Genomic DNA, 11,632 nt, shown 5'->3' on the forward strand with positions numbered 1-11,632 from the left:
CAGATATGCGAAGGACTTAGGTACATAAGAAGGAAATGATGTCGTTTGGCCGAAGACAATTTATCCAGCCTCGGCTAGCGAATCGCTTCGAGCATGGAATATCAAACCGAGAAGAGCACGTTGTCTGTTTTCTTCTGTCATGAACCAAGGCCTACCAATACTATGTTGCTACAGAGAATCCATTGCTCCATTGCAAGTAATATACAGGGTTTCCTGAAAAAGAAGCCTAATTCGTGACCTCTGCGGCGTTGGCAAAGGGTCCCTTAACTCTCCCATCTGATCTATGCGTACCATAATAACAATACCAACTTTTTAAAACAGAATTTAAAGAAAAAAAGTAACTTTTCTATAGCATTATATCCTGAATTCACTATAATGATATAAGTTTGATTAAAAAAGGATAAATTAGAAGTTGTGATGGGTTAGAATACTAGTAGCGTCACATTGCCTATGGGGGTAATATCAGCATGGATAATCTTTTCCAGGTCACCCTGTAGGAATCCAGTCAAGATTACTCTTTCTGATACGCCACGCTCGGAATCGTGACATACTTTTCTATCCGCATGGCTTACCGCGTGGGAATATCCGCCTCGGTGGGCTTTTATTTGTTACGAGCTGCCTCGTTCTCGATTTACCTGGGTGTAACAATTGCTCGACGCACCACCACGTTCTTTCCAGATTTAGGGACTATGCTGTCACATGCTGGGGTGCCTCTTCTACACATCAAGGATATCTTAGGCGCACTTTGAATGCCCAGGTATCTAGTGGAAACTGTCTCAGGAGGGTCAACATACTACTTTCTCTTCACGCAGGCTTCCCCATCGTTTGAAATCGTTCTAGGAGTAAGCGATGTCTCTTGGAGTCCACTAAAAAAAGTTTCAGAATCTGCTACGCGACTACAGAAGATAATATACTATCACATGGAGCTTGTACTCCATGCCCTGAGATTGCGTCTTTCGCAACGGACAGTCGCGGCATCCCCTCCGCTCAGAGAGGGAAGTACTTTCCGCCACCAGGTGATCTGTTCCGCTTCTCTCGGGCAGCCACAGCCGATGAGTTCGCAGCCACATCAGAGAAGATCAGCGTGAAAGGCTCGGTCGCCACCTGGTCCCAGTCCGCCTCGACATCGGGGTTACCCGTCACCCTGAGCAGGCGCAGCTGGAACCTGTAAGTCCCACTGTCCTGGACAAAGCTGTTATCCGCCATCCGCCCGTAGAAGTAGGCGCTGGTTGGCTTGTCCCGCACATAGTAGGGCTGGACGTCGCCAACCGTGCTAACTAGGCCGAGGTCCACGCCGTCCTGCAGCAGCGAGACGTTGAGCCGCAGAGACCCGAACAGGGGGCTGACCTGGTAGCCCGGCAGCGTGAGATTGGTCAACGCCGTGCTCGTGGTGATGTTGCCCGTCACGCGCGGGATGGTGAAGGTGCTCGTCAGGTTATTCCCGTCCAGGCCGGGGCGCACGTCGCCGTCCGTCGTGTTGGCTATCAGCACCGTCCTCTCCTGCCCGGGCGTCGTGTCCAGCACGGGGACGCTGCGCAGCTCGGCGGCTATCCCGCCATATGCTAGGGAGAGGTTGTCGCCGTTGGACCCCTTGATGGTGATGAAGCCGCTGTACAGAGGGACTCGGCTGGCGTCGAGTCCGGCGGGTGGTGTCACTTGAACGGTGAAAGCAGCTGTGCCTCCGGCTTGCACTTCTGCCGAGGACTGGGAGAAAGACAACTCGGCGTGGGCGTCGGGCAGCATATTAGCTGGGAAGGCAGTGTCGTTGTTGAAGGCCGTGACCGTGGTGTTGCCGGATGAGAAGGTGTACAGTGTTGGGCCAGGATTGTGGGTCAGCTCGTATGTCACCACGTCTCCTCCTCCGTTCCGGATCTCGAAGCTCTGTGGCTGGCTGTACGCCGTGTCGTTGAAGGCGAGATCGCTCACGTTCAGTGTGGTAGTAGTTTTCAATGCAGCATAAGCATCGATCATTCCTCCGCCCTGCTGGAAGGCGGGAGCGAGGTAGTCTTGTGTCTCTCGCTGGTTCGACTGCATCTTGACTGGCTTTGCTGTCGTGGCTAGGCGGTTGATAATCTCGTTAGGAGTTATGCCAGGATGGGCTTGTTTGATGAGGGCAGAGACACCGGCAACATATGGCGCCGCAAATGATGTACCACTCGCGATGACGAGGCCGCCATAAATCGTTCCACCCGCCGTCAGAATATTCGCACCAGGAGCAGAGAACGTTGTGCCAATCTTCGCCTCATACGTTGGCCCCCATGTGCTGTAGTTCGACATAAATCCCTGAGCGAACGTCAGTCTTCACTCCGTGTTTGGCGTCTGCGGTCTGCTACACAGTCTCGTATTGTCAAGGACAGAGTTGCAAACACTTACGCCACTAATGTCGTTCTTCATCAGCCTTGGTATTCTTGTATCGTTGTCTGGTTTCCAGGGCAAGTCCAGGGTGATCTTGTTGCCGCTGCTCACAAGTCCAGCGAGTTTGGTTCCGAGGGCATTGTCAACATATCCCACACCATCTAGCCAGTCAAAGGGAAATCCTTCGGTCGTCACCAGGGGAAGTGGTCTGGTGGCAACGTCATCAAAGTAGTTATAGAATAGGATGTTTCGAATCCCTGCAGCCTTGACTTGTGCATTCTGGTCACAGCTAGAAGTCGGAGTGCCTGCGTATGGTCTTTGCAGCAGTATCACCTGGTTGGGCGTGTAGGTCCTATGGCACTCCAAGTCAGCTTTTGCATCTCACCAGTGGCCCAAAAGAAGTGTAGGGATGCATCATATCATGCTCCTCCAAGGTCCATGGAAATTTGTGCGGCGCTGAAGACAGTCGACAATTCTTCCTCCGCCTCTGAAATCGAGTGGGTGGCATATGTGAGGTTTACGCACATGTTTGGGTACGGCGTGCAGCCGTTGACCTGCAGATTGATGATCTCCAAAGGTGAAGACCAGTTTGCAGGGAATCCAGGTGTGTACTATAAGCATGCAGAGTCAGCTACATTACGAGTCGTACAACAGCCTCAGAATATGCGAGATCTGTATCCGCGATAAAGTAGGGAAGAACATCCCGAGGCTACTTACCTCAATTGGCACTGCTTCGCCCTCGTTGACACTGTATGAGCCATTGGCGATTAAAGTCGGGCTGTAAGCATTGTCGACGGAGCCTATGCTGGGGACACCTTGTGTGCTGCTCAGCGAGTTGGCAATGAAAGTCCCGCGAGCGCCGTCGTTGCCACCTGCGATGATGTAGGCCGTCCCATTTGCCATGATTCTAGAAGCAATGACCCCCCATAAGTCGATGCCCCATCCTCCTTGGCCTCCGATGGAAGCATTGATCACGTCAACGCCCTCCTCGTATGCTGCAAGTGAGGCGTTGACCCCGACGTCTGTCGACACGCCTCCGGAGCAAGGGAAAACTTTGTAGTGGTAAATCGTGGCATTTGGCGCAACTCCTACAAACCCGAATTTGTAAGGAAGTCCGGCTGCGATTGCTGAGGTGGCAGTGCCGTGGTTTGCACAAACTGTTTGGGGGGAGTTGTCGGGAACCGGTGGGTCGACGTCGTTGTCAGGCTGGTCGCCAACAAAGTCATATCCTCCTGCTACCTTGAAACCGGGCCCAAAACCTCCTCCGAGGGCTTCGTGGAAGGCATCGATCCCAGCGTCAATGACCGCAATTTTGATACCTTCGCCTGTGATCCCCTCTGCATGCAACCTGTCCACTCCTGTCATCTCATGAGGATTGATCAACGGCGTGCCATCCTGCCCAAAGTAAATCTGGGTCTCGTCACTGCCGTTGCCAGTCTGCCTCTTTGTCATGGAAGGAAAATGCTCTTCCGTACTGACATCCCTATAGTCCACGGGAGCCTGAAGGTAGCGGACTGTGTTGGGATAAACGGCTGCAATGTTGGGCATCTGGAGTAAGGCAGCCTCCAAAAGCTCATCAGTTGCCATTAAGCCTTCAGTTGCGCCGCTTTGAGAGTCTTTGGTGATTTGGAAAGAAGCCCCATTGAAGATGGTGCTCCTGAGGTCCATTTTGTGCGAAACTTGCACGCCCGTGACATCTGATACTTGAGCAGCAACTTTTTGCACGACATCCTGTAAAATGTCAGCCCTTTGCCATCGAAATCAACACTGTTTTGTCTAACGAGACTGGCCACAGCCACGCCGCTCGGCTACTGATACATGCCATCCGGATTTCAAGCGGCCATACAACAGCATGGCACATGCGAGCTCGAGATGACAAGCACCCTCCAAAGGCTCTTTGTGAGGACCATCTCCCCCTCGCCCGACCTCGGGATGGAAATCAGAAAAGTTGAGCTCACCACTGAGTGGGTCTGCGGATCATCCGCGTACTCGACGATGAAGCCATTCGCCAAGCGGGACAGTGGTTGGGATCCGGTAAAGTCCTGGGCCACAACTCCCTGCACGAAGTTGACGGCCCCGAGAAGGTAAAATGAGTGTACAAGGACCATTATGCGCCAAGTAAACGAACAAGGAACGATTGGATGAAGTGGAGAGGCTGTCATGAGCCCGATGAGGACGGTGAGAACTCGACTATCAATAGCGAGGAGGGCGATGGGGCCGCCTCTATGTGAATGCCCCTGAAATAAAAACAGATCTTGTATAGACGATGTCCATGACGAGGATCAAAGCGTATCATGGCTGATGGCGGGGATTAAGATTGGTCTACATTGAGTCTCTATACTATCAATAGTAAATGCAAATGTGCGAGCTTGATTCATGCCGTCCTGTGCGGGCTAGATTACCCGGCGGGCGATCCGGAGGTTGGTCAGGTTAGGCTTGAATGTCTGAAGCTTAATAAAGGAAATTTGCATGATCAGATTTAGAACACGGATCTGCCTGCTCGCAGTGGGGAACAGGTTCGCACAGGACATATGCTTGTCCTCCACAGTGAACTCTATTTGATTAAGGAGCCCTAATCTGGCCGACTTGGCAAGTGGTAGTGGCCGCATCGCAACACACCCCTCTCGCCGCGCCGCCGAGAACACCAAAACCAAAGTCCCGGTATCATAGAGAACGATACTATTACCGGGAATGATGTTGGAGCTTAACCTTATCAAGAAACATGCGAATGCCACTTGTCGCGATACAAGGACTGTGTGTACTATGCAAATAGTGGCGTCACTTTTGTCCTTATAGTATAGCGGCCAAAAACGTGACACCAATGCTATGCGTAGAGCACACAGCTGATCTGTTGTCACGGCCGAGATGGTATCGTACGGCTGGACTTGTGGCTGAGCTCCTGGCTACTGAGGTATTTTGACCAACTGCGGTTTTGAGGAGCCTTGTCTCCTATTAATCACGCCTGAAATCAATCTGATCGACCAGTAGAGAAGTGATAGCATTTCTATGCACCAGCTGTGGCTTCCAGTAGAGGTGCACAAGGTTTAACCTCTTCTGGTGTCGCTTGTCGAAGACTTCCCCTCGAGTATTCAGTTTACATACACATGGGAGGCAAAACAAGACTGTGCTCGCGTGGCAGAAGGAGCAACAGTTCAGAAGACAAGTTTAGGGCGCTGTATGCATTGCGGAATGTGCGATCTTGATGGAGTCGAAGGGGCTGGAAAAACACACGTCTAGCTTCTCCGAGCGCAAAGACATATATCCCTCGATTATCTTGTCATCGTAATGCATTGGATCCAAATTGTCTCAACATACGACATGTCTCCAGTGTTATGCTTTTGAACTGCTACAGACGGCTGCCGAATTGGTGGGACCCAAAGGACTTGGCCTTGATAGAAACACTTTCGTTACTCCGACTCACTGAATCTATCTACGACATACTAACATGCTCGTGCCCATGATCAATTCCTAGGTTCGTTGGATGGCCCAACTGATAGTGGCATGCCAGAAAATTAAGCCAGCGACTAAATCGTTTCAACATTCTTGGGCGATGCCACGTAGCTTGTTGACGCTCATGTCCTAGGTTTTTCTACCATCTGGAAGAGGGTGCCTTGCTTAGTTTGGTGGGTCATTCTACGGCCTGGTCGTCAATCAACCCCATGTAGGTGTAGAAATCTGCATACAGGCATCCAATGGAAACCAAAATATCGCCTGGGCATATGCGGAGCTAAATGCTGACTGCATTAAATAAATACGATGTAAATTTTTGGCCTTGGAATTGCAGCCATTCAAGAACGTGGTTTGTACTATTCCCCATCTCCGGCAATCATCTCCTCCTCTCACTCAAAAGCGATCTGCTCTAGAGCCAGAGTCTGATCATCCATGTTGACTTGTGCAGCCGTGAACATGACATTCCCATTTCCTTCTGCGGTGGTCCACGTAGAATCCCTCCAAGCCGCCTTCACGTGGCCATACATTTGTGCCCAAGCCTTTGCAGGTGTCGTCGCTATCATAATATGGCGCAAATACTTTTGTACCATCAGCGACGTGCCAGGTCCCTTTCTCGCATCCTTCACTCGTTTATGGCACCTCGTGCAGATATTTATAGGGGACCAGAATCTTCGGATGATGGAGCTCCATGACAAGCATGGTGCGTCCGTGTCTGAGTCACCTTGAATCGTGACATGTCTCATTGGTGACCCATTTATTGCAGGCCATTTTGTCCGAATAGCTGACGATGAGGTCAGTGTCAGCCACCCTGACGCTGTAAGAAAGCTGTTGCTGGCACCTGTACCCAAGGTATGATTTTGTCTCCAACATACCTCGTTTCTTATCACAGGCTGATCATCATCCCCAAGGGTTATTGGTATAGCGGAACGACAATTCCTGACTATAGATACATCGCACCCATGTCCGTTTGCGATCCGAAAGCCAAGATTGCCCTCTCCAAGGCTTTGTCTCCTGGTTATAGCCAAAGTACGCAGTTTGTTTGTAAAGGATAACTCTGTATTGGCTGACAGAGAAGCAGGCAATGTTCTCGAATACGAGCCACACATCACCAGAACAATCGAAGGTTTGCTTGATTGGATGGAAAATTTTTCGCTTAACAAGGCACCTATGAGCCTAGACGACTTTTTTGCGTACACAACCTTTGATGTGATCGGCGAAGTTGTCTTCGCCAGACCTTTTGGCTTCTTAGAAAAGGGGGCCGACATTGGCAACTCAGTCGCCAACTCGGAGATGTTGAGCTTTATTTCAGCATCCGCTAGCTTCTTTCCTCGCTTGCGCAATGTGTTGATTTCGAATCCGTTCATGACGTGGCTTGGCATCTTGCCACTGGGCCACGTCTTCAACACCACGATGGCGGCAGTCAGAGAGCGTGAGAGGAACTTCGACAGCAACAGTCAGTTTGTCATTGTGGATCACTGGCTGAGGGCCCTGAGGCAGCAACCTGACCGCCTGCACGTTCGCAATGTCTACGCCCAGGCTACGAATAACGTCGGCGCAGGTGCGGACACAGTCAACTCTGCTCTGCAGTCATTCTTCTATCATTTACTGCGCAATCCAGTAATTCTAGAAAAGGCTAAGAAAGAAGTTGACGACGCCGTGAACAACGGGAGATGCACGTCGAACGTAGTGTTATTCTCGGACGCGCAGCAGCTGCCTTATGTCCAAGCCTGTATCAAGGAGGCACTTCGGTTCTTCACACCGGTTCCAAGTAAGCGGCGCCCTAATCCGACTTAAATCTTTCTGAGGGGGATTCTTCATTAACTCCGCTGCCTAATCCCCTACTTTCTAGGAGCCTTCGCCAGGCCGCAGATTTCGAGACAGGCCAGGGCAAATGGTGGCATTCTCCTCCCTATTCTCGTACAAACCTCACACTCCGTGCTTTGGTAGCTGACTCCGAATACTACAGTGGGCCTCCCGCGCAGAGTTCCCGCAGGGGGGATGACTATTGGCGATCGTACCTTCACCGAAGGCACGATTCTTTCGGTCAACCCTTGGGTCATCCATCGCTCCCTTGAAATATGGGGATCAGACGCCCGAACCTTTGTCCCAGAGCGCTGGCTCAGAGATGACGCGGCAGATCTGGAGAAGAAACAGTTTATCCCAGTAAGTCTGCAAATGGCACTGCGTCGCTTTTACGCACGTGATAAAACTGACAGCGGTTGTTTCGGAAGTTCGGCGCAGGATATAATTCCTGTCCTGGGCACTACATTGCTAAGATGGAGCTCTCCAAAATCACTGCGACTATTCTACGTGATTACGATCTCAAGCTCGTGGATGAGACGCGCGAATGGCAATGGAGGGCAAACTTTACTGTTGTTCCGAAAGGCTGGCCAGTGTATGTGACCAAGAGGGTCAAGGAGACTATGGTGTGAGCCACAGAAGATTCTTCATATGACGTGGCATAAGTCGCTTTGAGAAGACGTTCATTTGAGCATGCGTGGCTGAGACCAGCGTATATAAGGTCTCCAGCTTTCTGTGCAACATATCAGTTCATGTAACAATGTTACCAGGTCAAGTTTGTGAGACTATCGTGATCCATCAAGCCTTAGCAACTCCACTGATCTCGGCAAAGGCCTCCCTGGACTTCTGCACTTCGGCTCTCTGCTCATCTCCCGTCACATCGTCTCCATTCTGGACTATGGGGACCATCAGCCCCTGGAAACTCGCAACCACTCCCCTTCCTGGTGCGCTTTTGTCCATCAGATTGTATTCGTCCGGTTGAACCACATTGAGATAGTATGGGTCCTCAACGGCAGCCTTAAAGCTGTCCAGCGAAGGAACAAGGAACATGGCAATGCCATCAAACTCTACCAGCCCAGCTGTCTCACCCTTCGACTCCACGTCTTCCACGTTCGGGGCAGATTCAGGAGAAGATGCAGGAGTTACCTTGCCAAACGTGCGGAGCTGTGAGCGCATAGGAATTCGTCCGTGTCAGTGATCACAAAGCTCAATACGATGAACGCCACTTCAACGCACCTGTTGGTAGTGTGTGAATCCGTACTTCTCAGCCAAAGGGACAAGCTTTGGACCATGGATATCTTTCCAGTAGGCCCAGAATTGGTCCCGTGTGAACTTTCGGTTACGTTTCAGGTAGTGCAACACCTGGACGCCTCCCGTATCTGTAGTCTTGCTCGTCATCTTCCAAGGCTTGAACTTATGAAATAATTCCTCGTAGTTGTTGCAAACGATGCGGTCAGCCGTCCAGTCCAAGCTGATTTTTGTTCACAATCTACGGGACGCTTGAACATTTCAACGTTTTCGTCTCGTTCAGAGTGCGGAGTTGGATTACAAATGCTTTTAGCGGATTTTCACTCTAGCCGGGCATTTTGATTCTACTAGCTGTGTACTCTGATAGAATGACCACACATGTGATGTAGGCGTCGCCCAAGCTTGAATGGTGGAAGTACGGCGTGTCTAACTAAGAAGACGGGATGTTCTCTTTCAGTTCTCCCAGCAGCACATGTGGAAAGGACGAGCGTGGATGAATAATCTTCCACAATATCACACAAACTTTTCGCACTTAACGTCCCCGGCCCAGATTCCGACATACCCCTGATTCCGACCAGGAGTCCTAGGCAGACCCATACTTTTCAACAATCTATAGTAAATCCAAATAAAATCCAATAACCCTAATCCTAAGCTTAAATTATAGCATATTAAAATTAAAATAACATAAAAATAGTTAAAAAAATTACCTTTTTAAAGATAATTTAAAAATAAATTTTAAGATTAAAATTTAAATATTTTTTTAATTAATTATATTAAATTTAATTTAAATTTAATAACTTTAAATTTAAGTTTATATATAATATTATATTAAAATTATAAGTTTATATAATTATTAAAAATTTTTAATATTATAAATATTTTTAAAATACTTTTTAAAAATAATTTAATAAATATATTAAGAAATATTAAGATTTTTTATAAAAACCTTAATATTTATATATTTAAATATATTTTTTTAAAAGAATTAAATATTATTCTTATTTCTTAAAAGTAATATAAGAAATATTTTATATTAAATAAATTTAAAATAAATTATAATAATAATAATAATAATAATAATAATAATAATAATAATAATAATAATAATAATAATAATAATAATAATAATAATAATAATAATAATAATAATAATAATAATAATAATAATAATAATAATAATAATAATAATAATAATAATATTTTTATTATATTAACTTTAAATTAAATAATTATATAATATGCAGTTCTTTTATTAATCTTTTATATTAAAAAAACCGTGTTAAAGCTAGATAAAAACCAATATACTTCCTTCTTTCCAAGGGAGTTACTTTCTTTTTAACTATAATTAAAATAAATATAAGCTTAACTTTGCTTTATTCCCCACTCCTTTCATTTCCTATTAATTTACCTTTAGCTAGGGCTATTTTTTAAAAGCGGATCTTATATAGTTACTTAATAAGGGGTTATTAATTCCTTTTTTAAGGGGCCGCGGCGGCTTTAATGCGGTGTTGCAAAGCCACCTTTGTTAATACAAAGCAGAGTTGTAACAGTATCTATGTATTTTATATTCCAAAATACAAAATATATAAATACATATATTTATATCTATATTTAAATATTGTATTTATATCTATATTTATATTTATATAGGCCTTGTATTTTATATTTATATTTATATTTATATTTATATTTTTAAAATTTTAAATCTATATTTTATATTTAAAATATAAATTACAAATATAAATATAAGTTATATAATATTTAATTTAAATCTTATGATTTTAAAATAAAAAGAAATTATATTTAAATTTTATTTAATTTAAGCATTTTAAATATATTTTTATTTAATTTTATTAAAAATATATAAATACTTTAAAAATAAAAAACTTAAGGTAAAAACTTATTAAATAAGAAGATAAGATTTAGATAAGAAAATAAGGTTTTTTTTAAAGAAATATTTATATATTATATTTAATATCTTTTTAAAAAAAAAGATATAAAAATAAAAAAAATATACTTAAATAGCTAGTTTTAAGCTTACTTTAAAAAGATTTTTAATAAATTTAATTAATTAATATTTATATATAATGTATTTTATATTTATATTTTATATTTATATATTTAAAATATATATATTTATATTTATATTTATATTTTTATATTTATATTTATATTTTATATTTTTAAAATTTTATATATTTATATTTATATCTGTATTTTTAAAATTTTCTGTATTTGTATCTGTATTTATATTTTATATTCTGTATTTTTTATATTTTCACAACTTTAATGCAAAGCCTTATTATGGGTTAAACGGAGCTATGTTAAAGCCTTATTTGCCAATTTATCTCTTTTCGCCCCTTGCAGTAAGGCATTTAAAGCTTTCTTGCTAGGGCATGCTAGCCCGTGGCTTATTATTTATCGGCTTTAATGGGGTTTTCTAAGCACTTTGCATGGGCCCTTTGGCTGGGGGGGTTGTGGGTGGGCAGGTGTTATGGTTTGGGCTTTGCTTATTGTGATTAGTTAGTGGGCTTTGGCCTTATAAGAATAGGCTTTGGCGCGGGTACAGATGGGAAGCGAACCTTCTTCTTTGCACTTTAAATATAAACCCTATTTAAATACCTTATAATAAATAACCTAAGGCTAGCTTATAATATATATTTAAAGTCCTTTTGCATTATAAACCTATAATATAATTATATAAAACTTAATATAATAAAACTTAAAAAGAATAATAATAACTTATTAAGCCCTTCCTTATCTTAAGGAATTCTTATTT

At 44.6% G+C, this 11,632-nt stretch overlaps 3 protein-coding genes across 3 annotated transcripts; 1 reads left to right on the forward strand and 2 right to left on the reverse strand.

Annotated features, from left to right (window-relative positions):
• Nucleotides 1–987: 987 nt before the first annotated feature.
• Nucleotides 988–4,463, reverse strand: INS49_013148 (uncharacterized protein; the record flags this gene model as incomplete). Its single annotated transcript, XM_043173849.1, has 5 exons — nt 988–2,283; nt 2,374–2,707; nt 2,881–2,966; nt 3,073–4,086; nt 4,314–4,463. 5 exons carry the CDS (start codon nt 4,461–4,463, stop codon nt 988–990), a joined length of 2,880 nt encoding a protein of 959 aa, XP_043023146.1.
• Nucleotides 4,464–7,215: 2,752 nt separating this feature from the next.
• INS49_013149 (uncharacterized protein) lies at nt 7,216–8,237 on the forward strand (the record flags this gene model as incomplete). The annotated part of the gene is made up of 3 exons (XM_043173850.1): nt 7,216–7,573; nt 7,772–7,968; nt 8,082–8,237. The coding sequence occupies 3 exons, from the start codon at nt 7,216–7,218 to the stop codon at nt 8,235–8,237; spliced, it is 711 nt and encodes a 236-aa protein (XP_043023147.1).
• A 166-nt stretch (nt 8,238–8,403) lies between these two features.
• Nucleotides 8,404–9,003, reverse strand: INS49_013150 (uncharacterized protein; the record flags this gene model as incomplete). The annotated part of the gene is made up of 2 exons (XM_043173851.1): nt 8,404–8,769; nt 8,842–9,003. 2 exons carry the CDS (start codon nt 9,001–9,003, stop codon nt 8,404–8,406), a joined length of 528 nt encoding a protein of 175 aa, XP_043023148.1.
• Nucleotides 9,004–11,632: the final 2,629 nt, after the last annotated feature.

This window comes from Diaporthe citri (genome assembly GCF_014595645.1).
Source record: "Diaporthe citri strain NFHF-8-4 chromosome Unknown scaffold_6, whole genome shotgun sequence".
NCBI lineage: Eukaryota > Fungi > Ascomycota > Sordariomycetes > Diaporthales > Diaporthaceae > Diaporthe > Diaporthe citri.